The 27,995-nt window shown below is 40.8% G+C and overlaps 2 protein-coding genes across 2 annotated transcripts in view; one reads left to right on the top strand and one right to left on the bottom strand.

Moving 5' to 3' along the window:
• The window catches only part of atp11a (ATPase phospholipid transporting 11A), a 55,679-nt gene extending 42,952 nt beyond the window's left edge, over nucleotides 1-12,727 (bottom strand). Inside the window, 2 exon segments of the mRNA XM_020591938.1 lie at nucleotides 9,302-9,464; nucleotides 12,666-12,727. Coding sequence (XP_020447594.1) covers nucleotides 9,302-9,346 — 45 coding nt within the window. The 5' untranslated portion in view covers nucleotides 9,347-9,464; nucleotides 12,666-12,727.
• Nucleotides 11,199-23,516, top strand: tubgcp3 (tubulin gamma complex component 3). The gene is made up of 23 exons (XM_020592126.1): nucleotides 11,199-11,417; nucleotides 12,698-12,805; nucleotides 13,345-13,412; nucleotides 13,730-13,807; nucleotides 14,003-14,211; nucleotides 14,922-15,019; nucleotides 15,338-15,450; nucleotides 16,457-16,582; nucleotides 16,707-16,775; nucleotides 16,973-17,105; nucleotides 17,234-17,400; nucleotides 18,556-18,666; nucleotides 18,754-18,862; nucleotides 19,549-19,738; nucleotides 19,870-20,005; nucleotides 20,098-20,166; nucleotides 20,243-20,378; nucleotides 20,479-20,567; nucleotides 20,814-20,945; nucleotides 21,034-21,174; nucleotides 21,303-21,419; nucleotides 21,509-21,603; nucleotides 22,073-23,516. The coding sequence occupies exons 1-23, from the start codon at nucleotides 11,342-11,344 to the stop codon at nucleotides 22,140-22,142; spliced, it is 2,640 nt and encodes an 879-aa protein (XP_020447782.1). The 5' UTR covers nucleotides 11,199-11,341; the 3' UTR covers nucleotides 22,143-23,516.
• The last annotated feature ends 4,479 nt before the right edge of the window (nucleotides 23,517-27,995 follow it).

Below are 27,995 nucleotides of genomic sequence, written 5' to 3'. Positions count from 1 at the left end.
TCTCTCTATCTGAATCACCTTTCTTTCTTTTCATTTGGTCTCTCAGCCACCATCTGCTGATTCGCTTTGTCTTAATGTTTATCTCTTCTGACTCTACAGCTCTCACAGCATAATACCGAGAGCTATCCCATTCATGTTCCATTTCAGGGACTACAGAGCAACAAAAGTGTTTCAATAAGTTTCCAAGCAACAAGTGTGAATATCACATCTTAGCAGGAGAGTAAAACTCACAGGGCAAATCAGAAGGGTGTGGGGAACCTAATATCATCATGTGGCCCTCATGAGACCAGTCACCTGACTGGGGCCATGATGGAAATGGATTGAGTGAATGAGATCATTACGCTGTTGAACTTGATGTGATGATAAAGTTACAACTAGTATGTACTTTTCTAATCATTTTTGAATGAGTCATTTTATTTACACTGCTATTATGTGTTTCATGTGGCTGGTCCTGCAGGACAAAACAACTGATCATGAGAAAAATTACTTACTGAACAGAAAGCAGCTAAAATATACATGGATGCCCTTTGCCCCTGGTGTTGGCAGAACACCACACTGGTTTGATGCACAAATACTGGAAAAAGTCCAGTCCGCTCCTCCCACTAGTGCTAGCTTCAGCTATTTTTAGGCTGACTTGTATTTACTGCATATGAATGTTTAATACCACTTAAAACTTCAGTAGAAATTTACTTAACAGCAACAAGAGTGCTTTCTACTTAAGCATAAAAACAACTGCATGATCAGAGAGCAGTATTAACTCTACTGCACCCCCGTGTTAATAGTGATCATAGAAGTAAGAGCAATACACAGACAAAACAAGCCCAGGAAACAGCCTTGACTCAACAAATGAGATGGTCAAGAAAAGAGCTTAGCACAGGTATCTGTACTATACCTACACATCATAACTTTTATATAGAGTATAATTAAACAATACTCCCTATTAACACATGTTTTGATAACAACTGGTAGCCACCATCTCATCCCAGTACAGTTACTGGGTTTTGAACTTAATTAAAAGAAAAGGCACAGTGCTGCTTTTGCCCTTGTTTTTTCATTCGAACATTTTATCTTTGACTTTACAGACATCAATTAAAATGTTAAAAGTGATTATTAAAAATATAAATATAATAAAAAGTATTTTCAGAACTTATGAAAGCTTTGTTTCTAATGGGAAACCGATGATCCATTCCTCAGCTTTGCATTTACCTTTGAGCTGTACATCAGTCCAGATTTACTAGTGGCACACAGTAAAAAAGTACTGCTGGACTGCAAATTTAGTGCTGCCCTCTTTTGTTTGTGGCAATTACACTCAAATATTAATGTGGTGATTTTTTATTTATGCTAAAACGCTACATGTAGCAACTTTAAACGATTTAGTATTGTCATTGGGATTCACTCTGAGTAATGCTGCACTCAGAGAAATATATTTAAGTGCCCGCTGATCCATTACTTACTGCAATACTTCTCCCAGTATAGACGTCTGCTGTCTTTTCCGCTATATTCTCTGAGGGATTTCTCCTGCTGCTTAATATTGAGAAGCTTCTGTTCTCATGTGTAGCACTAGTAAAAACATCATATTTTCAACATTACATGTCCAGTACATACATTAGAAAAAAAAACTTTTGGATCTAAACCTTCTGGTCCCAGAGTCTGAACTGGCCTTCACCTACTCATTATTAACACAACCATAAAGGCCACTTTGGCTCTACTGTGACAACATGCCATCTCATTCTATCAGAGACAAATGCAGTGACGTGTATGCTCAGTGTTACATCACTTTGTGCTGCCCAGTCAGAGGGGTCCAGAGGATCACAGTACTTCATGATGCCTGGCAAAGCACACTGAGAATAATCAGTTCTTTCATGTGCAAGAATTGAGTGCTCACTAGTTTCAAATGAATGCTGAATTTCACTGTCAAGCATCACCTGCACATCCAGGATATAATCCTACTGGACTGCATTTTGTTGTTTAGAAACTATTGAACCTTCAGGAAGATGCAACTGGATAAGCTGTTGAACTACAGCTTGCTGCAGAGCTTTGAGCTGCAAAAATGGCTACACAAGTTGGAGGTCACCGAAGAGCTTTTAACTCTACCTCAGGAGAAACTGAAGGGGCTCCATACGCCAGCTATTTGTGAAAGAAAATACTAAGCTAGATACTAAGCTACTAATACTAGCTAAGCTAGACGTTTGCCTTAAGCTGTGCAGCAAATGTCTAAATTTCTCCCTGGATGTGCAGCATGTCCAACACCTACAACTAATAACAAAAGAAAGTGTTTCCCCAGAGAAGCTACTGGAAGACTGCTGCCAACACTGAGGCAAAATCACAACAGAGAAGTATCTAATAAGTTTAAACTGCCCATATTAACTGGACTAAGAAGATGATGCCAACCAAAGTGATCAATTCCTTGACTTTCTGAGTGAACACAGAGCCAGTGATCTCCGTTAATGTCTCAATCAAACAAAGAGAGGGGAAAGGGGGAGATGTTAGGGATCAAATGCATGAGGGAGAGGTGGCTGAAGATTTCAGGGTGCACCATCAGCATTAATGAAGAGGGGTCGTACGCTCCCCTTCACTTTTCTCCTCTCAGTCTGACGTGAGCACCACAGGGAATGGCGTGTTCTTGCACCAAGTCGACGAGCTATCATTCCCTCAGACAGCAGAACATTAAGGTGTACCTACCCCTCTCAGCACTTTCACTGGCAACCCGGAGCAATGTTATTATGATGACCCCAGTTCAAACCGCTCGTTCTCTCGCTCTCTGTAGCCATCTCTCTCTCTTTGGCTAGAGGTCTCTATGCTCCATTAACCCAGGGCTATCTATCATCTGTCTCCTTGTTCAATGGGCTGTAATACACTGGTGATATTACTGCAACAACACTGATACAAGCCTGTAATGGGGCTGGCATTCTTCAGCAGGTACTGTTCGGGCAATGTAATGAGGACATGAACTGTTTTAAAAAGCAATGATACAGGAACTTTATATATAAACTTTATAAGTTTATGCATCATCACATAATCTTTTTTAAAGTATGTGAACAAGCGCACAAAAGTATTTTTTTTTATCTCAGCTTGTTTTTTACTGCAATAAAACATAATCTGTGATTTACTACTGTACAGTAATAAACTAATATTCCTACAAGTACAAATCACAGGTTATGTGATTTTTTTCTGTTAACTCCTGTTAACTGTGAGATCAATAGCTACTAAATTACTATTTTAACAGCTAATTTACTTCTCACTCAAAATTTTCCAGTGAGCCCACGTGGAGCCAACCACTAAAGGATTTAGACAAATGACTCATGACAGATTAGACATTAAAGTCTTCAAGTTTCCAATGAAAAGAGAGAAATGTTGTCATAAATAAAAATTATAATGCTTGGGATTATACTTCTTCTTTATTTGAAGTTTTATTCTTGAACCATCTCTTTTGTCATTTTTGTTATTTTTTGCACAACCTGAAAAATGTGTCATACACTATCACCATGTAAACAAACACAAGGGACTGCTACTGAAAAGCACTAGACAGTCACGCAGTGAAACTATCCTAAGACTTAGTGAACCTGTAAGCCCTTTAAGTAAAGAGGTTAACCCTGGGGCAACTTGTGGATTGAGGAAATGAGAAAACACATGAGCACGCATCAAAAGCCATTTTATAGCTCTACAGCACCATCAATGTTCTTCAGAATAAGACTACTGCACCTTTCCTGAGTCCTGGACAGCATGTTATGTTAAAGAGGCAATTACTGTTGTCATTCACAGATGCTAGCAGCACAAACACAAATTTGAATCTGAACATTTAAATCTGCTGCAGTAAACTGTTTAAATATTTTCTAGTGTCACGGTGCTTGACTAAATTCTAGGAAGTCCAGTGTTTCCCATACATTGACTTATTTGTGGCGGGCTGCAAGATATCAACATTGACTGCCACATATTAATTTAAAATAGGTTAAATCTTATTTCAGTGTAGTGATGTGCATAGCACATGCTTGCTCAGCTCTCTGTGTCCCACGCTATTTCTCTCACACACACAAACACATGACACCCATGGTGAGGAACTGTCTATGAACAGCTCCTCCTCTCTGTGTTTGTGTTTTTAACACAACAAAGTCAATCGCAGAGATCCAACTCTTCTAATAGCTACTAAGGCAACCTAAGCTAATGTTAGAATACAGCTGTTAAGGAGGTCAGCACGCTGTCTATAGCATGGACACTGTATATGGACTGCTCCACGTGTGGTTAAAGTTAATACCAGTTCATAAACTCTGACGCTGGATGTTTGCCCCCTCAGTCCAGGGGAATATCAAAAAACACACGTGGGAAAGCTGATCAGTCAGATCAGTGTGACTAGCAATCCAGTTGTTTTGTTCCTGATATTTACTGGTTTCAACCAAGAAAGAGAGAGAGATGTCGGAGGAGGGCAGCAGCCAACATGCTACTTTAGTATTACTATTTAATTAAAAGTATAGTGGGCTACCATCAAAAGTAGAGTCAAATTCTGTGGGAAACCCTGAAGTCCCCAGGAAATATAAAAATTAATATGTCTCATATTTAACTATTTACTTTGAAGGCTGTCCTTGGTAGGCTAGTGGTTAAGGCGCAGCGCTGGCGCCCCGGATTCAAATCCAGGTTGCGTCAGAAAGGGCATCCGGCGTAAAACACGTGCCAAATCGTCAGTGTGACGATTCGCTGTGGCGACCCCTAAACGGGAAAAAGCTGAAAGTGACTTTCTATATATGATCCTGTTTTAGATTGTAGTGTAGTCTGTTATGGTGTGCAGGACCTTATCTCCATCATGTGGCCTTTTAATTCACCAGCACATCACTTAGTGTGAAATCTGTCAAATACAACTAAAACTTGTTATTGAACCCCTCATGCTGTCTATAGTTGGGATCATTTCAACTTAATTAAGTATTACTGACATTTAATTGTTGCTTGTTTGCCAGGGGATGCCCTGGAATCCTATCAAGCACTCCTGGGTGTCCCTGGACCCCACAGTGAACAGCCCGGCTGTGGAAGAGACTCCATAACAGGCTACACAAATGTCAGGCTCACGTTGTTAGCCACTGTGTGTATGAATTATTGACCACTAGACAGAGCGGGGTGTTCATGTGATCTGCTGCCCTGGCGTCACCCAGCTGCTGCTATATTCCACCTCATGCTTACTAGCCAGCATGAAGTAACAGTACCACTACAAAGACAACAATATGAACTGCAGCCACTACCCAATTGTACCTGCTTCATGTACAACCTGTTAGCTAAATGAAACCAGCTGCAGTAAGTGCAATACAAGCAGTAGGAGATCAGTGACTGGCTTAGATTTGAAAGTATAGCTGTAAACTGGATTAGGTGGGTGAAGGCTCAGTAAACACCAGTAACCCTTTAATCCATTATGTGAAGGCAGGACGCCAGACTGAACAAGAGGGGAGGCACTTCCTGCCCAGGAATCCAGATTAGTCAGCGGCGGAGGAATGCTGCTAGACTCCTTTAACCCACCTCTGCACAAACAGGACATGTCCAGTTTCTTTCATTCACAGTTGCAAACTAGCTGCTGATTGTGCACTAAGGCAGAGGAACCTTTCAATACAACACATTTTTATAATATATTTTTTTCAAAATGCACAAAGGTCAAATTTATTGTAGGTAATATCAGGAACTACTGTTTTGACTGCTATTGATTTCTTAAAATAACTATCAAGGCCATTTGCACTTGGACACCTACCTGTGACATTTTGTTACACATACAGACAACCATCAGTAACTCACCAACGCCTGCCCCACTTCTTTTGAAACCGCCATACTTATTACTTCCTTCTCCAGGACAAACACGTATTTAGAGTGAAACAAAGGGCTCGTGACAGTGTGTAATACTATAGAGACAACAATTTAGAACATACATTCATGGTATTTTAAAACTTCCACAGCCTAAAAGAAGAGAAAAGACATGAGCCAGCAGAGTGAACATCATATGCTGGGTCTCAGTGCTCCTGCCCGTCATGGTGATTACATGTTGTTCTCATTCAGCCTGGACAACAGCCACACAGGGTACAACCTGTTACACTTTTAAGGAGAACTATAGGCTTACGTAACATCCGCTGCCATTTTACAGTACCTCATCACAGACCAAATAACCACAAGAGTACAACTGCTATCGAGGGTACAGAGTGATCTCAACTAAACTGATACGCTGATAAATTCATAGTGATATTTTATATTCTGCCATTTGACTAATGAATTAATAGACTAATCATTTCAGCTCAACAAAAGTCACTGTAAAAATATCCATTTTGAAAAACTAAAATTGAATGAATTTTCTTGTAGAAAATATTTATTTTGCAGTAAAAACAAAAAAGCATACATGGACTAAACGTGACTAAATATGCATTAGATCATTCATTCAGCATATCCGCCATAGCAGACGTGATATCTGACGTGTATGGAAAAGGCCAAAATTAGCAAATCCAATTCAGTGATCTAACAAGAAGCGCAGCAAGCTGACAACTGATCCTTTATGATGTTACATCACAGACAACACTCCTGTACACTCCACATTTTGTTTCTGCTGTATAATAAACTATTAATAAGATCTATTACTATTACATCATTTACATTAATTATCTGTAAGTGTATAAACCCAGAATGAAGTTAAATAATGTGCTTGCAAGATGGGCTGTGAAGTGTGATTATGTGTCTGCACATACTGAGCATCCTAATGTTTGTGACAGTGAGGATGCTGAATTAATATCAGATCTTTGCAGCAGACGTCTATAGGTAGAAACAAAACTTTAATCATTTATAGTGTGCATTTTTATAGAGACATAAATGAACATTTAATGCTTACATTTTCAAGGAGGTGTTTTCACAGGGTCAACTTGATTCAGTTTAGTTTATCCTGAAAATGCCTGGATATTTATTGCTTCATAAAATCTGTCTGCATGTGAATCACAGCTGTTAGTCTGATTCCCGCTAAGACAAAATCTCAACATGCCCAAAGCACAACAGCTACCAACCAATAAAGTGGACTGGTTCCTGGATAAAAGCCCCTGATAAATAAATAAGCACAGTACGAATCGTTAGAAAGCTTTTAAAGGAGGAGGAATACTGACAAATCTATGGCATTAGAAAAGACTGCAGTTGTTTTGCTGCAACACTTTTGTTAGGGGTGGATTCTAGATTATAAATTCACTTGAAACCTAAACAAAATGATCACATTTAATCACCTCCTTGTAACATTGTGCACAATTTCTTATTATGTAGTTATAGCTACAATAAAGAGGGCATCAAGGGAAAAAAATCACAACTAAATCATGATAAGCAGGATGGAAGACTGGCATGAAATACTGTGACAACAAACAGACAAGTGATGACGTCACATGCTGAGATGTTGGAGCATATTTCTCGGCCTTCAATGGTATTTCACAGGAGAATCAATCGGATACATTAGGCTTTTAAAGAAAGACAGAATCTTTAATCACAACCATATACAGATGCAATTGGAAGACGAATCCTCCATCACAACACTAGTTCCCAGAATTGACGGATATTTTAGAAAAGCTGGGTACTGACAAACAGATAAATGCTCCTTGTGCCAATCTTGAATATTAAGCAGACACTTTGCATCTGTTTTTGCAACAGCAATGCAATCAATTTAACCCCAACCCATTTGTCTAAAGCAGTTACCCAGCTCAATTACACCAACAGACCTCATCAGCATCCCACTTCCTACCAGTTACCAGCCCCTGCTAGGTTCTTGGCTCCATCTCTCCCTCCACATAGCACGGACTGTATTTAATCAGCCATCTGCAACAGTTGGGAGGCCGCATCTAAGCCTCCACTGAGCATGGAGCCAGGGTATGAACCTCAATGGCCCTCATGTAAGCAGGACTTGCTCTGTCTGGATTATTGTCAAACACATTATTGTGGAGCCTAATAAAACCCACAGACATACAGTGGGCTGCTCGACTGCTGCTCATCAATTCGACTGGCAGGGAGAAAACAACCGAATTACATAATTCATGTGACTGACTTCCATTTGTAGCCATGCTCAAGTGGAAGAAGTAGCATAATAAATGAGAGTGAGCAGCACAGGAGCTGCTTCACTGGAAATCAATTAGCTCAGCATTTCCACATGGCATAAAACCCTGCATCTATTTATCTGATGTGGTGCAAAACATGTTCAAACTAACCACAGTATGTAGAAATGGAACTCACCCACGTAACACACACACAAAACAAATGTAAAACTTTCCTATGTACTTTTGTAAACATACTGTACTTACCAGCAAGTAGTAGTTAAAAGTAGTTTTATTTTTTATTTTATTTTATATATATATTATTTGTTAAATTTAGAGATTAACTTAAAATGGTTATAACCTGCTGATATTTACAAAATTCATAATAAATGACAAGCAATTTTATAATTTGTATGTTTTCCCCTTACTGTACCCAAAATGAACCAAACCATGACTTCAAAACCGGGGTACATACCGAACTGTGATTTTTGTATAACCCTGCTGGCTTGTCAATATATTGGATAGCTCCTGCCTGTTCAGCATCTCTTGGCATGTTCTGTCCCAGCTGGATATATGCTCCACAATGCAGCAATTTCAGTAATGACAGGTGACTCCACCTTTAACTTATAAATGCCACTGTGACTTATTGAGTGAAGTGAATACTGGTGTCAATATGTCCTACAACACCTGAAATAATATATTCACATTTAAAATAAATCTCATTCAACAATGCACCATTTTAACACACCTGAGTTTCAGTAAACATAGAAATGTTGCTCAATATGTCACACTTAATTCAAAATTAATGTGCCAACAACATGACTTTTATTAATAAAATTACCATTTAAATAGATTTAGGCATACCAAGGTGTGTGTTAAGACTGAAAATATAGGGCAAATAATCCACTCAGAAGATGAAGATTAATATAAAATGAAATCTGTAACGGGGCTTGAACAATTCAGTGGCTCATATACTCTGTCGAAATGGAAACTTCAAACTCACATGGTTTTATGTGGAAGGAAACAAGGCAAAACCAACTTACAATAAAAAAGGAGTCACGGTTTATGGGGTTTTCCGGCATCAGACAGTTAGTCATTCATTTCCCATTGAGTTTCATTTCAGTACTTTTCGAGAATGACACTTAACCCGGACGAGTAGCTCCTCAGGCGGAATTTCATAAAAGTTTTTTCTGACACTGTAAAGCGCTTTTTGTGAGGAGAATAAGCGGCCAGGATGAGCAAAATGATAAAACGAACACACGGTGGATATAAGTGCTGTAAAAACTTACATATCTGCTGATGAGGGTCCGAAGAGTACTGAAATCCATCCCCATCCTGCTCCTCTTTCCTCTTCTTCTTCTTCGAGTTGTTCTTCCAAAGGTTACTTTACTGTAGGTGCTAGCTTTGTAACTCTCCTTCTTTGTCCATGACTTTCTCTCCCTTCTCTTCTTCCTGGAATAAAAAATGGCTCGGTAAACCTGCACTCACCTACGGGAGACCGTAACAGGAGTGGTTATCTGTGTGGCTATTACTACACTTTTACTACAGTTCATACAAGCACAGACAAGTAAAGCGCTCCGGGACGAAAGCAATACCTCTCGCGCTCCCTCTCTTCCCCTGTGAGTGCACTGATAATCTTCTTGTCTCGCGCCGGGCCACACGAGCTTTTCTTTCAAATACGTCACGAGGAGCCAGGTGACGGCTCTGCCTGGAGGTGAGCGCATGCGCAGTTGGGGGGCTGTAATTATTGATTGGACACGCTTGTTAATCAGGAGATTGAATTGTGGTGCTGTCCACCCAGTTGGTGCTGAAATCGTAAAAAAAGTACTTTTATGGACGTTTGTTTCCATTTATGATGTATCAATCAAACCGACGTTTCATTTTTGACAGAATATGTCAGAAGTAACCTACATGACAAATTATAAAAACACCGGATCTTTACGATTAAAATGATTAGAAAGGCAGAAAATTAAAATTAAATCTGATGAACGTTTTACAGAAATAAGGACAATCACCGTTACTTGGCCAAGTATGTTAAACACACAAGGAATTTGTTTCCGGTATAGAACCGAGGCAGCCATCGGCAGCGCCCAACTCGCACCAATGGCTCTAACAATCTGGGGACTCCGCGTCTTGCCCAAGAACACTTCGACATGTGGACTGCAGAGACCATGATTTGAACCTCCAACCCTCTGGTTGGGGGACTACCGCTCTACCTACTGAACCACAGTCGACCCCAGTTAAACAAATTTTGAAATAATTTTGTTGAATCTAAAGATACTTTATATATAATTAATCAATTCCTCAAACCATATCAAAGCATCAGTTTGAAAACGTTAACTGTCAGCTTAAGGGTCAGAACCACAATCCACGGTGCTCTGTTTCCGGAGGGAAAATTTTCATTCATTTGTCCCACCTCTGTTTCCTGAGACGCTTTTCGGCGGGTTCGGTTGAAACACCAACGTCAAGTCACCACAAATAAAACAACCACATCCGGTTTTTCTCTTCAAAATTAAACTCTTAGTAGTCAGAGATGACGTTTTTAAAATGAGTACTGCAAGAAAGAGTACCTATGTATGTACAAGGGTAATAGCCATCCAGGTTATTTGTTTTTTAACTATTATATAAAGTCACTTTCGGCTTTTCCCGTTTAGGGGTCGCCATAACGAATCGTCACACTGACGACTTGCATGTTGACATTTGGCACGTGTTTTACGCCGGATGCCCTTCCTGACCCAACCCTGATTCGAACCCGGGCGCCGCTGCGCCTTAACCACTAGCCTACCAGGGACGGCTCTTGGTTTTTAATCATTATGATTTTATTAATTGAATTCTCATGATTGTACTTTTAAAAAGTAGGCCTATTTGTATACTTCTCTCAAAACCTGCATCTTATTATAATGCTATAGTGAAGTTTGATGGTTTACAAGAGGTCCATGTAACAATATATACTCATGGCTGCATGAAACAACACAGCCTGAGGGTATAAATCCCACTGTTAAAATCATAAATCTAACTTTGAGAGGGGTTCACTCCTGGCGTATATATATATATAGTCAGTTTATAACAGGGTTTCCATTTCAGCATGATAATATACCCTCATTCATTCATCTTTCCTGATAGCCAAGGTAACAAGTTAAAAATCCTATGCCCTTACTTTGAAGTAAACATGGCGCTAGTTGCGGACATATTCTTCCTGCGATGTGCTAGCTTGACTCAACTTGTCAAAAATGGAGTTGTTCGTAGTGTGCGATTGGAGTTAGTTCATGTAATTCAGTGGTATTCAGGCATTTATTTGGGCAACACATGAAACATCAGCTACAGGCAGTATGGCGACTTTGGATCAGAAATCTCCCAATGTGCTTCTCCAGAGCCTCTGCTGCAGAATCACGGGGAAAAGCGAAGGTACATAAGTTAACGTTAGCATGCTCCGCGCCAGTCTGGTAACGTGCAATACCCAAGTATTCAGGAAAGCCTCATTCAGACAATCGGAATTTTGTTGTTGCTGTTCACATTGATGATCATACACATTTTACACATAACCTAAAGACATCGGTTGAATCCCTATCTTGTACCGGTAAATTCGTCGTATAATTTCCACTGTAGGGAGCCATCATTTGTTCATAAATTAAACTTTTTACACTTCTTGTGCCAACTTAACCTGGTGTGTTTTGTCACGGAATACTGCAGAAAACGGCTGAAGTTTTACTGCAATTGGTGCTGCATGGTCGTTTGAACCTGTGCTGAGCTGATGAGAAAATATTATTCCCGTCTTATTGTTCTTGCAATTAAACAAGCACACGTTTAAATTCCAGGCTGATTAAAAATTAACTGAATGCAACATCGCTTTATCTACGTTTGACAGCGGCACGTAGCAGGACTGGGTGCAGTCAGTGAGCTTGGCTAGATGCTGCACACCCCGCTTAACAGTTTCGTCGTTCTTCAGATGTTACTCTCTGTTAGCATTGGTTTGACAAATTGGTTAGTCGTTCACTTCGGCTACCTATGAGATTGCGAACCAGTTAGCATTGTTGCAGACTAACACACTGATGCTAACTTAGCTGCAGGCCCCTCCTGGATGCAGGCATCTCAGAGCAAGGTTAGCATATATGATCAGAGACAACTGAAAAATATTACTGTAATCGCGTGTTTTCAGTCACTTTGACTGTGGCTTTAACCCAGATATTAAAGATACCAGAGCTTTGCACTGAGGCATTGTTGACAGAAATCTTAGGAAGGATTTTTTTTTTTTTTAATCCAGAGTGTTAGCCACACTAATTTTGCCTCATTATTCACAGCCCCTTTCAAAGCCGAAAACCACTCACATAATTATACTAATATCTAAAGTGTTATACTGTATATTTACAATTACCAGAGCTTTTCCCTGGGGAATTGTTGACAGAAATCTTAGGAAGGATTTTTTTTTTTTTTTAATCCAGAGTGTTAGCCACACTAATTTTGCCTCATTATTCACAGCCCCTTTCAAAGCCGAAAACCACTCACATAATTATACTAATATCTAAAGTGTTATACTGTATATTTACAATTTTTTGAGAAATATGGGGTAATAGCAGCAACTGAATCTTATGGTCACACCTGTTCATGATGATTTCTACACTTCTTCAAAGTACTGTTTATTTACTGTACTGTTACCTTGAGTCATAACTGACTATTCACTTCTCCAGCTGAAGTTGCCCACCAGTTCCAGTATGCGGTACGAGTCATCGGCAGTAACTATGCCCCCACTATTGAACGGGATGAGTTCCTGGTGTCAGAGAAGATCAAGAAAGAATGTAAGTAACATCTGGAAAAATATTATCCCCAATTTACATTACATTACGTTGGAATGAGACCCATTGCTCCTATATGAAACAAAAAAGCACAGAACCTAATGTACAGAGTGTTTTATTTATCCAAGATTTTAAGGTGGACTTAAAGTATTGGAACTTTAATAAAGTATTTTTAAGGTTATGGGGTTGCTGTAGAAATGATGACACAGGTTGTTACTGTGAAACAGGAACTATAGATTCCTAATGTGATTAACATTTTAATCAGTTTAACTTCAATCACAAGAGTTCACATGCAGTACAAGAAAAATATTTCAATAATACAAACAAAAACAGCTGGATTTCTTTCACTATTTAGCCATTTGCATTGTTTGTAGATCAGTCACCAGTCCCGCAAAATAAATCTTATATTAAAAACCTGTTCAAATCTTGCAGGGAATTACAGGAATTCTCCACCCTCAGTTTGTGTCATCTCTTAATCAGTACTAATAGAGACTTTGAGGAACTTCTCGACTATAACAGATTTTATCTCAATGCTGTTGCAGTGCTGAAGCAGAGGAGAGAGGCAGATGCTGCTCTGTTCTCAGAGCTGCACAGAAAACTTCAGACGCAGGTTGGATTTCCTTCTTTCTGCACTTTATTCTTACCAGCACAGATGACCTTCTGAACCAGCACTAAAACAGTTATGGTACCTTTACTCGATTAACTCAGGATGCAGCATATTTACGGGAGGAATCTGATCAAAATGCCTCATTTAAATCAGTACGTTATGATTTTCATACAGTCAGTCAGTCTAGTGTTGATCATATTATTTATTCATTTATTTTGAATTAGTCTGTAAGTAAATTTAGGGTTTTTTTTTCCTTGCAGTGTCTTAAACAGATTATAATGATGTTTAGCTGATGAGAGCTAGTGTTTCCTGTTTGACAGGGTGTTCTGAAGCATCGCTGGTCTGTTCTCTACCTGCTGCTCAGCCTCTCTGAAGACCCTCGGAAACCGTCCAGCAGGGTGAGGGACGTGCACCTGCACACATAGATTGACTTTGACCTTGGTGGAAGTTTTTGTTTTGTGTTTTTCCACTTGTGTGTCTTGTACCAGCTGCAGTTGAAATTGCGCACTTGTTACTTTCATTCATACTTTAATTATAACTGTACTTTTAAACACAAGACCCTCACCTCCTCACTGTGTTCCTGCCCTTCCCAGGTTGGGAACTATGGGGCACTGTTTGCCCAGGCTCTCCCCAGGGACGCCCACTCCACCCCATTCTACTGCACCCGACCGCAGAGTCTGGCCCTGAGCTATGGGGAGAGGCCTGTGGGTCTGTCAGCCAGCATGGGGACCAGTGGCATCTCCAGTCTGGGAGTGTATACACTCAATGGACCTACACCAACGCCACAGTCACTGCTGACTGGGTGAGTGTTTTCACTTGGATTTCCACACAGAAAGAAACTGGTTGACTGCACAGTTCTGAAACTTTAGCCCTTTGGTCTTTATAATTATTAAATAATTAACACATTCACAGAGAAGAGAAAGCACTTACATCTTCAGAGCTGTGTTTAAGCTGTGTCGTCTGAAAGGCTCCGATGTGAACAGCATTCTCCATCTGATGCTCACCCTGTGAAAACAATCAGTGTCAGATAAAAGGGGCATCAATTAGCACAAGGAAATGAACTTTCCTCTCAGCCTGACCTCTGAAAAGTCTGTTTTATGAGGCATCTGAAGGCCATTTTATTCCATTTATCCTCATTAAAAATGCAGGAGCCATTTAGTTACAAATGACCACTGAGCTGTCTGGGCTCACTGTTTAGCTGCTAAAGGGTGAATCTGTACTCCAAACATAAAAAAGGTCAAATGACATTGAATTATAATAAAAAAAACCAGTAGTGGTGCTTTAGTTGTGGAAAGATATGGTTTGAGCTTGGTTTCTTTTTATGTGCTTTATTTGCTGAGTACAGTGTTCACTATGATGTTAGGGAGTAGGATGACCTGTAAATGGGGTGCCACACACCCATGGTAGACTAGAACCTAGGGGAAATACTTTCACAACACTGGTGTTGATTGATTCCCTCAGACCAATGTAAGATACATCAGTTAATGTGTGTGTTTCAGTCAACCTGCTCAGTCTGCAGCAGCAGCCAGTCAGCCCCTGGGCTCCCGTGCTCGGACCTCCAGCTCCCTCCACCAGAGTGGTCCGTCCTCGCCGAGACGGTGACACAGCTGGTGAGTGATGTGTTTAAAGCCAGAATGACTTCAGGCCTGTGTGTAGTGCTGGTTACAGGCTGGTTACAGGCTGGGGTCATACATGTTCTGCTTTTTTCATCTGCTTTCATAAACACAAAGTTAGAGGTTATGTCCCTAAGTAGTTTCCACTTTGAATCCTGCTTTTATTAAATTTTGTCTAATTGTCTTTAAAAGGTCATTTTAGAGTTTTTTTTTCTAAGATACTTTTACCAGCTGAACTTTAGCTTTCATTTCAAACTGAGAGCACAAACTGTATTTCTAACGCACAGTAAATCCTCTCATTCTCTGCTGGTGCAGGGGAGGTGAACGAGGCGGCGCTGGTGCGGGACATCCTCTACGTCTTCCAGGGAATTGATGGCAAGTTCATCAAGATGAGTGCCCAGGACAGCTCCTACAAAATAGATAGCAAGGTACCTGAACCTGCACCGAGCCTGGTAAAGCATTTAACAGATGAATCAGTTCAGCTTTAGTAAAAGGTGTTACAGTGCAGACCTTAAGGTGACAAACCTCCTACAAACTCTTGATGTCTTGCGCAGAATGTGACAATCTGTTCATAGCTTCTTTTGTGGAGGATTTATTTCCATACTGAACAAATTCTTATTGGGCAGAGCTGAACTAACGGTCACCACAGAGTAGATGATATGAATACTATTGTTGTTGATTGGACTTTAAAAGAGAGATTCAACAGATCAATATGATGCTCTTTGGGTCCGAGCCACATCGATCTCTATTTTCACTGTTCTTATCTCTATCCTGTCAATTTCTTTTGCTACTCCTCCTCCCCCTCTGTCATATCATTAATATGAAGGCCTTAGCTGTAACCTGTCCCATATTCTGTCAGTGGTTCTAAACATAGACATGGTCAAACTGCTGCCACCGTCCTAATGGAGAAGGAGCCGCTGAGACCAGAGATAAATGAGTCAAGGATGGAGATATTCTGAGCTCCTCTTTGGCCACTTAACCGCTCTCGAAAGCTCTCTTGATAAGAGGTTTTGTTAAACAGTTAAAAATTTAATGCGTCATTAAATGTGAACTGGAAAACACATCTGTTGCTGTTACAGCGGATACATCATGTAAAATACAGTCATCTTCATGATGTAACTCCATCAGAGCTTTCAGCATGTGGTGGATGAAGTTTAGTCAAGTTTTTAATTAACATACTATTATCACATGTGTGGCTTTAGTAACAGTTGGGCATTGTACCTGTTTGGTAAACAGTAGTAGCACCTGTCTTCATCTCTCTCTCTCAAATATCAGATTTGACTTGGTATGGGAAGATAGAAAATATTAAAGGACTGAAGATCAGAGCGTTAATTACAAATCATACACATCTTCTTTATCACAAGTTGGATAAACAAAAGGAGCATTGAGTGTACTGCAGATGTCTAATGTGTACCATGTGCTGTGCCTCACCAGGTGGTGCTGTGCAAGTCCTTGAGGGACACCAGCAGCAGACTGGCTGAGCTTGGCTGGCTCCACAACAAAGTCAGGAAATACACAGACGCCAGAAGCCTTGACCGTGCATTTGGTCTGGTCGGACAGGTCTGTCCACTTTGGTCCTTATTATCTTTTTTTTGGATATGTTTTATGTAAATCCAATCCTCACCTAAATCTAATTCATATCCTTCCATCGCTGTTTGTCCTCCTCTCTCTCTTCCCCCCTCAGAGCTTCTGTGCCTCACTCCACCAGGAGTTGAAGGAGTACTACAGGCTGTTGTCCGTTCTCCACTCACAGGTACACAAACAGTATCTGACATATTAATTATTAAAGTCTACAAAACATCACTCGTGATAATTTGAGATCATGAGATTTGCCAGAAAGTTATTTTGTGTTTCTCCATATGACCAGCATGCACAGAAACATGTTTCAGGCATTTCCCCCTCTGTTCTGGTCATTGCTAATTCTTGACCTGGTTTGTGTGTGTGCTGCAGTTGCAGGTGGAGGACGAGCAAGGTGTGACCGTGTGCACTGACAGCAGTTTGACTCTCAGGAGGCTGTTGGTCTGGATGTACGACCCCAAAGTCCGGCTCAAGACGCTGGCTGCCCTCGTCGATTTCTGCCAAGGTGAATTTGATGTGTGTGTGTGTGTGCGTGTGCATGCAGATTAAGACACTATGTTTAATGTAGAATTTGAGTGTTAAAGTTTTGGATGACTAAGATGCCCCCGTGTTATTGTCTTTGTGTGTGTTCAGGTCGGAAGGGAGGTGAGCTGGCCTCAGCTGTCCATGCCTACGGGAAAACAGGGGACCCACAGATGAGAGCGTTGGTTCAACACATCCTCAGCCTGGTGTCACACCCTATCCTCAACTTCCTCTACAGGTGGATCTACGATGGAGAGCTTGAGGACACCTACCACGAGGTACACACAGCTCCTTCTCATCCCTCTTTCTGCATGTGTTTTGGACCATTTCTGGACAGTCATGTGATTAGCGTTGACTATACAGGTCAGTGTGATTATAATCAGCCTAAATATAGTGTAGTGAGAGAGAAAGTCTCCTCGGTCCTTTATAGTGAGAATTCATCAGGAATTTACTGCTCATTTCTAGAAACTGTTCTGTCCAACTGCTCTGACATTTGACCCCAACGAGAGAACATTAGAATGAGAAGGAAAGAAGGAGAGAGATAAAGAAAGAGAGGAAAGCCAGGACAGTTTCTTAAATGAGGACGGATGAGAGGAGCGTAATAGAGAAACCGCTGATGGATGGGTCTGGTTCTCCTTTACTTCTCCACAACCCTCTCTCTCTTTCTGTTTCTCACTCACACACAGTATTTATGTGTCCAGTGTTAACCTTTAGTTATCTCTGGACTGTGGTCTTAAGTACTGTGTCTAAGAACACAGAGACGAAGTTATGGTACCTTTCAGAAGGGAAATGACCTACGAGGTCACACATAGTCTCTTAAAACACATGGGATGATTTATGGTGTAGCAGTATTGTAACACAAGTATATTTTAATATGAGAAACTGAAAATGGGCTAATGTATTAATTAGTCATTTGCAAACTTTAAGTTGTAAGTTCACTAAGGAGCAGTGACAACTTGATTTCTTCACTGTAAAATGTCCCACTCGGGCTCATATGTGAGCTAATAGGCTGTGGGATTGTGTTCAGCAGTGATGGATTCATAGCAAAACTGACATCCCATGTCAGTTCAGAAATGTATTAGCATACACAGAGTACGCAGCTCTGAGCAGGCCCATTATAAAGCCAGTGGGAGCTACTGCACTGCCTGTGGAGTAAATGGACAATCTAAGTGAGTGTGACAAAGGATGAAAGCCTGTGTCACGGTCTGCACACTCTGTCCATAGACCGAGTTCTTCATCCACTGAACCATAACTTTATTCTTGTCCAGAGTTACATTAGATTTCAGTCGGGCTATGGACTCCCCATAGACAGTGTAATCAATTCTATAATAAATAAATCTGTAATTAATAAAATGTATTATATCCAGCACATTAGACATAGCACCTGATCAAATTGCATCTTAAACTACTTGTGTCTCTATGGATGTGTGTAGTTCTTTGTTGCATCAGATCCCAATGTGAAGACTGATCGTCTGTGGCATGACAAGTACTCCCTCAGGAAGTCAATGATCCCCTCATTCATCACCATGGACCAGGCCCGCAAGGTGCGAGACAACACAAAAACAACTTTTACATCCTGCCTGCTGCTTTATCTCAGGTCACATCAGCTCATTATCATCTGTCCCCTCTAGGTTCTGCTGATTGGTAAATCCATTAACTTCCTGCATCAAGTTTGTCATGACCGAACGCCACCAGGCAAAATCACACCAGCATCCAAGTCTGCAGACACACCTAAAGATGGTACAAATCTCAAATGATCACATGGGGTTTAAAGCTTGTTTACATATCTGCACAGTTTCATAACTGGGATTAAAGGAGTGTTTTGGATTACAAAATAGGAAATGATCTGAAGTACAGTACTCTTAGTTTTCTGTCTTCACCGTTATCGCTTGGATCAAGTGTTCTTATCAAATCATTAGCTGCTATTTTTGAATTTCATCTTCATCTTCATCATACTGATGTTATATTGATGCAAGCAAGTAGAATGGCAGTGATCGATGCTCTTACCGCTCACTGGCCTTGTCCTCCTCTCATTCTGACTATAAAGTGGTAAGAGGTATACTTAGCCATATGCTATTGATTCAGTCTGCAGGACTTCATCTGACCAGTTTGATCTTCAGCTTTTACTGTATCTGTTCAAGGACACTGCGCTCTCTTTTCACTTACCGTCCAGCCGCACAGATCTGGCTGGACCAGAAGAGGATATTTGTGTGCATGACCCTGAGTCCAGTCCGACTCTTAGCACTTTCTTGCCTTGAAAAATAATCAAACGCATCAGATCTTGTTCTTAGAAGCTGATCACCAGTACAGTTTTTAAGATTAATATCAGATGAAGAATGACTAACAGAACGTGTTGCTTTCTAAAATCCCTTTGAGGCGAAACCCCAGTTAATACCTGCTCCACTTCTGTCTCCACTGTCACATAGCTGCTGAGCTGCTGTCTGACCTGGAGGGGGCGTTTCAGGAGAAGATTGACGCTGCCTACTTTGACACCAGTAAATATCTACTGGATGTTCTCAACTGCAACTACCTGCTGCTAGAGCATCTGCAGGCCATGAGGAGATACGTACTGCTGGGCCAAGGAGACTTCATCAGACATCTCATGGACCTGCTCAAGTTAGCAATGCATGCTTTGAAGAAGCAGTATCTTCTCTGTTATAACACAGCTGAGTGATCTGGTGCATTGTATATATAAAGTACAAATTATTAGACAAACTATCAAGTTTCACCCTTGTGTGTCCTTGTAGACCAGAGTTAGCACGTCCTGCAACCACTTTGTACCAGCACAACCTGACTGGTATCTTGGAGACAGCAGTCAGAGCCACCAACGCCCAGTTTGACAATGCAGAGATTCTCAAGAGGCTGGATGTGCGTCTGCTAGAGGTAAATCTGTGTATGTGTGTGTGTGGAGGGGGTGCATCGCTGCCTCTCTGACTGTCCTTAACCTTGTGACATCTGTCTTTTGTTGCCTGCAGGTGTCTCCTGGCGATACAGGCTGGGATGTTTTCAGCCTGGACTACCATGTGGATGGACCCATCGCTACGGTAACACACACACAATACAGCTTATTTTTCTGTCTGGAATTTTGGAAATTTGTGTATGTAACTGAGTATGTTTCAGGTGTTCACAAGAGAATGTATGGGCCACTATCTGCGTGTGTTCAACTTCCTGTGGAGGGCCAAGAGGATGGAGTACACACTAACTGACATCTGGAAGGGACAGATGTGTAATGCCAAGCTGCTCAAAAATATGCCTGGTAAATAGACACACAAACACACACATAGTGAGAACTCAGAGCAGTTCATATTGTGCGGCGTATTGTAATGTCACTGGCCACCGTGCTTTTTACCCTTCAGAGTTGTCTGGTGTGTTGCATCAGTGTCACATCCTGGCCTCCGAGATGGTCCACTTCATCCACCAAATGCAGTACTACATCACCTTCGAGGTCAGACCATTAGTGCTGTTACCATCACAGGCTGTAAAACATCAGTAAACAGTAGTAATTACAGCAGGAGATGATCTGCTGGCTCAGTTAAATGCAGCGCTGCATGACTGATGTACACTATCAACAGCAGCCTTGAAGTTAAAGAGGTTAACGCCATTTCAGAAGGTTACTGGTTCCAGTCCAGGCTGACACTGAACCTAGAGTGAAAGTCAGACTAATGAGGTTGTTTTAAATGGGCATGTGTAGGTGCTAGAGTGCTCCTGGGACGAGTTGTGGAACAAAGTGCAGCAGGCTCAAGACCTCGACCACATCATCGCCGCCCATGAAGTCTTCCAGGACACAATCATCTCCAGATGCCTGTTGGACAATAACAGCAGGGTAGCAAACACACGAACACAGGATCTTTTAAATTGTTAGTAATTTCTCAGCCTCCCCTGTCAACACTAGTTCTTAAACTTTGTTTCAGTCTCTTTTGAACCAGCTGAGGGCCATATTTGACCAGATCATCGAGTTTCAGAGCGCTCAGGACTCCCTGTACCGCTTGGCACTGGAGGAACTCAGCCTGAGACTGCAGTATGAAGAGAAGAAACAGCAGAGAGAGGAGGAGGTGAGAAGGGGAGGAGAGGAGGAGCGTGCTGCATTAAAGAGATAAAATAAGTGGGATCGTAGAACCTAAAGGTGTGTTATTTTTATTGTGATTAACATGTCTCCACCCGTGTCTGCCTGCTGATTTAGGGTCAGTGGGGAGTGACGGCGGAACAGGAGGCAGAGGAAAAGAAAAGGGTCCAGGAGTTCCAGGAGACCATACCAAAGATGCGCTCCCAGCTCCGCATCCTCACCCACTTCTACCAGGTATGAAGCCAGCTGTTAAACAGTATCTTCTCCTTTTCTTTTGTACTTTTCTGTGTTCATCCCTCCACATCTGTCTGATCTTCTCCCAGAGCATAGTCCAGCAGTTCCTGGTGTTGCTGATGACCAGCTCAGATGAGAGTCTGCGTTTCCTCAGCTTCAGACTGGATTTCAACGAACACTACAGGTTTGCCTTTTGAACCAAAACATCCTGTAAGGTGTCCTGTGGGACAGTGTTAGTCCTATTAAAGTGCTGTCCTACCAGGTTAGACCTTGAAAGATACCTGCAATATGTATAAAATGCAGAGGGTGCCATTTATAAATGACTTCTGTGGTTTTGTACTGGCCCAAAATTCTGTGAGGTAGCAAAAATGTAATGCAGCATACGCTGCAATAGAAAGAGGTCATTTTGATTCAGGCTGTAAATAATTGATGAATGATGAGTAGTAGTAGTGGAGTTCTCCAAAAAGTGGGGGGCATGCAGATTTACATGATGGAAACTTCTGATGTAATAATCAACTCTGTTTCCACTGTACTTCCCAGAGCCAATGATTAATTTTTTCCAATAGCCATGACAGATGAGGCTACTTAAGGTGTTTGTGTGCACATAACATGTTTATACAATAAATTAATACTTTTAATTCTCCCCTGCACAGGGCCAGAGAGCCGAGGCTGAGAGCCTCACTAGGTGCCACGCGAGGGCGACGGCTGTCAAACATCTTGTGACGATGATGGCACAGATGTTTCTAGTCACCGGCACACGGGGGATGACATCACAGCGACGGGCTGACCAGCAGACTCTCAGCGCTTCATGTCCAGATGATGTCATGCCTTGGAGGAGCGATCCCACGCTGTTCTGAACATTAGGGCTTTGCAGCTGTCACCAAGTGATGACATCACAGTGAAGTCAGCTGAGCTGCATCACTAAAGAATAAAGTCCAGTAAATCAGAGTGAGAGCTTGTTGTTAGTCAACAAACCCTAAACAGAATTCTGCAAAAGGAAAGGAAAACCGTGTGTGTGTGGAGGTAACACACAGCTGCTGTCAGACTGAGCTCCAGAATCACACAGGGCCACCTTACATGGCATGCCTTATCAGCGCGGTTGCCAAATCTAGTCCCAACACACACAATGTATGTACATAGAGGTAATGCTAACATGTATATATGCTGTACACCTTAACTGATACCTGTGGCTTTCATTTTTCACTAGGGTTCGACTGATATGGATTTTATTTTTTCAATTTTGTGTTTGTAGGAGTTACTAAAATAATTAATTTTTGTTCATTTTTATTATAAGTACTCCAAAGCAGATAGTATTTCTGCTGCAGTTTTGTTCTGAATTACAGTATGAGCCACTGAAAGTGTGCGATCAGGCAGGAGTCTTCACACCAGTGTATCGGCTTAACCCTAGCTCTCAGATCTCCTCCTTAATATCCAGGGTTTTTCAGTATGTCAGGTCAGCCGTCCAGTCACAATCATACAGAGGATTTGGAAGCATGTACACACCTGCAGGTAATCCTGCTTTGACTGACATGAAGACAACTCTAACTCATACAGACATACAACCCCCCTTTTTGTGTACTTTGTTAGTTACTACTTTGTTTATTTTGCCAGATAGTTTTCTGTTTGGAAACACTTACATGGCTTCAGACCAGTAAGATTCAGAGCTTGACTGATGACTGACAAATGTTATGAAGAATTTGTTTTTTAAATGTGGTTTCCTTCTGATTCCCTGCTTATTTTACAGTATGTGCTTTTAAGTCTGTATGAGAGCTGGGTCATGTTGAAGAAAACGATCCTCAGCAACCACAGCAACCTCACTTCTGGTTACTGTGTAAACCACGGGAACTCTTAACTGTTCATATATCTGTTTCTTTAAAAAGAAATGTAAATATCTCTAAATGAAATTCCAGGTTAAAAGAATGTATTATTATAGCTGTTCATATTATAAAGAAGAGAGTGTTATTAAGTGAGGTTTGCTCCATAAGAGATGAAGACAATGACATGATTCACAGAGAATTGATTCAGTAAAGTCACAGCGTTGCTGTTGTTCAGCCCGAGTTGCAGTTAACGTTTCATTTATTGGATTAACTCAGACTGGTAAAGACCCTAACAACCTCAGCGACAGCTCCAAGCTACATACTTTCACACTTAGTTAGTCTTTGTCTCAGATTTGGACAGAGTGCTCCTCAGAGATGGATCGTCACCCAAGTCTTTTGTAGTACACATTCAGATAATTTCCAAACCCACTAGAAACAAAATTAACAGATGTCAAACATGCATTTTAGTTAACGTAGTATTATCTAGTGTCACAGGATAAAAAGACATGACTGAAGGTCGAACCTGTGACCTTGTAGCCTTCCACTCTGGTCTCTCAGGCTCCCCCGTTCACCTTTAGCTGTATAATAACACAAAAGTAAAGTCTGGTTAGTCTCTGTTAGTTTGGGCTGCTCACTGTGTCGTTGATGCCGTGCAGTCACTGTGCACACATTCACTTACACTATCCTACTACACATAATGTGTACAGTGATGTTTTTATTTTTTTACTGTCAATGGAACAAAATCGGTGCAGCACACGGTCTGCAGATCAGTGAACTGCTCTCTGATAATGAATTTCTTTATACACACACAATGAGAAGAACTGAGCCTGGGTCAGCACTCCTGCATCGGCTGTCTGTGTTCCCTCTAGCCTGTATGGCACATAATGTACGGAATACAGGGAAACAAACTATCCCACTTCTTCTCTAATAAAATTACCGTTAAATGTGTGTCTGACTTGTTATAAAAGCAGTGGGGCTGTGCAGCTCTGCCTCTGGGCTGATGTCAATTTGCTGTGACCTGCTGCCACCTTCAGGCACAAAGTAAAATTAATAGCTGATCAGTTCAAGATATAAGTCACAAAAAATATCAGAATCAGCTTTATTGGCCAGGTGTGTCGGACACACCATGAATTTGACTCTGGTACATCGGCTCTCAATGTGCATGTACATATCGACATGCAAGGGGCAAGTAAACAGTAAACCAACATAAGGTTGTGTAATATAACAAAATAAGCAGTATTAACAAGTAACAAACAGTGTAAACAATGCAAAGTAAGCAGTATAAACGGGCAGTAAGCAATGCAGACAGACAAGGAATGCTCATTGTGAAATGGGATAAATAGAAAAACAAAGTACTTAAAAGTACTCTGGGTCCAGCCCCTCCCGTGACCCTGTTCAGGGATTAAGTGGTAGAAAATGAATGAATCTGAATACTTAAAAGTAGAGACCTGTACGATCTGTATAATCTGTTTAATGTATATTTACAGGTGTTGGACTGAGGGTTATTGTCCAGTCATACTGTTGTTAGTTAAGTGTTCATCAGAGTGACAGCCTGGGGGAAGAAACTGTTCCTGTACCTGGTTGTCTTGGTGCACAGTGACCTGTAACACCGTCCAGAGGGGAGGAGTTCAAACAGATTGTGTCCAGGGTGTGAGGGGTCTGCAGTGAATATCTACCTGAGGAACACTAATTTTGTTGAAGAACTTCTCAAACACTATTAAGACTTCACTTTATTAATTACTAAATTATTTGTTTTAAAAGTAATACCTTAGAAATGTATCTAATTATTTGGCTAATTTAATACAATGTGTGAGGTCTGGTCATAGATTAGGAAAATGTTAAGAAACTCAACACTAATACTAAATTGCAGCAACTAACTGTAAATAAGGTTGCACTTTAAAGTAGTTCCTAGTGTAGTATAAACAGGCAGATAGCTAAAAATTTTTAACCTGAGCTGAACAAGTCCATGTTTTAACTGGCTGATCTAAACACCCACAAGGTTTTGAATGTAAGAACGTTAATGTATTTTGAAATCCAGCAGATGGTAGCATTAGCTCACAGATAAAATATCAGATCACTATCTAAAAATAAAGTCAAGCACAGTCCTCACATGAAATGTCATTAGCCTCTTTCTAAACTGTACAGACCTATAAAAGTATAAATGTTCAAAGTCAAGGAAGCTTATTTTTGTGCAGTATATCAGTACAAAGTTAGTTTTTGGCAGCTAGAAACACCAGAGGGTTTAGTTATGACGAGTTAACACATTTACAGGTGGAAGCAACAGCTAATTTACCTGTGGTTTAGGGGGAGACATATCACTTACAGCATCTCTTATATATGCCACAGTGGTTCTCAGCCTATTTTGGATGAAGGAAAACAGCAGTAGTACCAGGGAATTAAATTATAGGGAGTTAAGTTGGGATCTTATTCACTTACTGTTTTCAAAATAGAGGAAACCATCACTATCACGTATTTGGGTTCAGGGAGGCACTACATTTCACTAACTCGTGTTGTGGTACTGATGTGATTTGACATAAATTAATATAATAAAGTGGATTCTACATTTGCACCCACTCATTTGTTGTGGACCACTAGAGGGCGCCACAGCTTTTCTATTCCACTGTCACCCTCTCCACCATCAGACTTCAGTCTCAATCAGAAAGCTACAATAAAACCAGACTATTTCAGTGTCTCTTGCATTAAGTTATTTAGCCATCGGGCTGCTCTTGTTCCCTTGTTGCTGGATGTTGGAGGGAGATATTAACACAGATCAGTTATTGATTCAGAGGCAGGAAGAAGACATGTATTACCTCATCATTCCTACCTCAAAACCCAATTGATTTGGTATTTAGCTTCTGTGCTGTTTGTACAAATGTGTGTAAATACCTGTTTGTTTGTCCAGAGAGTTGTCTCTTCGGGCACACACTTAACAGCCTCTTGTTTTTATAGATAACACTTTGAGAAAATCATCAATCTGGGAAGCCAGAGTACCAAGAAGCTGAGGGTCCTGCCTGCTGAGGTGGAACAGACAGACTGCCTGGATCTTTATTTTTTGTTCCTCCTATCTTCCTTCCTTCCTTCCCTCCTTCCAATATGTGATATATCTAAGTAAAGAGGTGATTGTCAGTGCATTAGTCTATGGTATCAAAATGGTTTCTGATTGCTCAAGACATTTCCTCCAGTACTCCCAGTGCCCCTCATGTCATTTTCTTCAACAGAAATAGCTTTGCTCTGCTGACCTCTACACAGGCATCAGTTTATTCTGCAGGTGTCAGTGGTCTTGGGAGTCTTTGACAGCCACTTACTTTTGCTAGCTGATGTTATGGGCCTCCTGCAAGACAAAATAACCTCAGTACATTTTGTAAAGCAAATTATTTTAGATTTAATGCCACATGATGTATTTCAGATGTCTCGGATACAGCGGGCATTCACTAACACATCTGTACTTTCACCAGCTTTGGTCACAGAGGCGACAGCAAGGACTTCCTTTAAGGAAGGGTTATTTAAATTTGACACACATTTTGGCCAAAACAATAATTGAGAGAGGCCATTGATACAATATCTAGACTTTCAAGTCTTTTATTTCCTTATAATTTCCTAATAGTTTCCTGGACAGAAGTATTGTATGAGCTTGCAAGTCAGTTCTTACCGATTTTTGGGAGAATTTACAGATAAACACACTCGATTATAAGTTTAATGAAACAGTTGGTTGTTGCTGGTTGTTTGCATCTGCAGGCCGCTGAACACACACACACACACACACACAAAAACTGTCCAGCACCAAATGGCAGACACACAACGTTGGCAGCTAGTTGGTGAACACAGCAGAGCATTTAGCCATGAAACTGTCAGATATTTCCCCAGTAGACTGGACTTCCATTTATTAGATGCAGGAAAACAACTCCAGATTAACAGATTTGTTGACACAATCATCAAAATGTTTTTAAAAAAGATAACATAAGCTTTTCTCTGTTCATTCTTCACTTGAATTTAAAACATAATAATCATTTAAAGCTGCATTGTCAATTCAACTTAAATGCATTGAAACTTAATGACAAATCTGCTGTAAAACCAATGTGCTAAAATAAGGTAAAATGTGTCACAGAGGTGCAGAGTTTCCTGAACATTCAAAGCCTTTGCGTTACTTAATTTAATTTAGCATTAATATTAGAGTATGGGTTCATCCAAATTTGAAGTGTAGGTGTTTTCACATGACATCGAGGCATTGTTTTGTGAGTACCGTTTATGTACGTGTGATCAAGCTTGTAGCTGGTTTGATTCTGGACACAGCTACACTGTTTCTGACACACTTTGAGGACTGAAACATCTGAGAGGCACTGAAAAAAGGAACAAAATTAAAGACAGGGAGCCTTTGTCTCGCTGCTTTGGCAATATTGTTCTCAACTGTCATGCAAATGAGGAGCACTGGAGTGAGTAATATAGGGAGAGATGGGCAGAACCGAAAGAGATAGACTATTAAAATCCATCCTTATTATTCCATATGGAGCCAAAAGCAGTCAGTGTGCTTTGAACTCAGTATCTTCTTTCTTGGGGTCTATAGGAATGTGATTCAATGTCCTGTTTTCTTTACATTACAGGATGCATTCAGAATATATTCTAGCACAGAACTGCTTCATGTCACCATGCAACCAGTGCTGCATGCTGCTACTGGCACACACACACACACACACACACACACACGCACACACTCACAGTGACCCATGAGATCGTTTTCACAGTAACCACGTTATCTCGGAGG

Source organism: Monopterus albus, unplaced genomic scaffold, assembly GCF_001952655.1.
Source record: "Monopterus albus unplaced genomic scaffold, M_albus_1.0 scaffold16.1, whole genome shotgun sequence".
NCBI lineage: Eukaryota > Metazoa > Chordata > Actinopteri > Synbranchiformes > Synbranchidae > Monopterus > Monopterus albus.
This window is presented reverse-complemented; position numbering and strand designations above follow the sequence as displayed.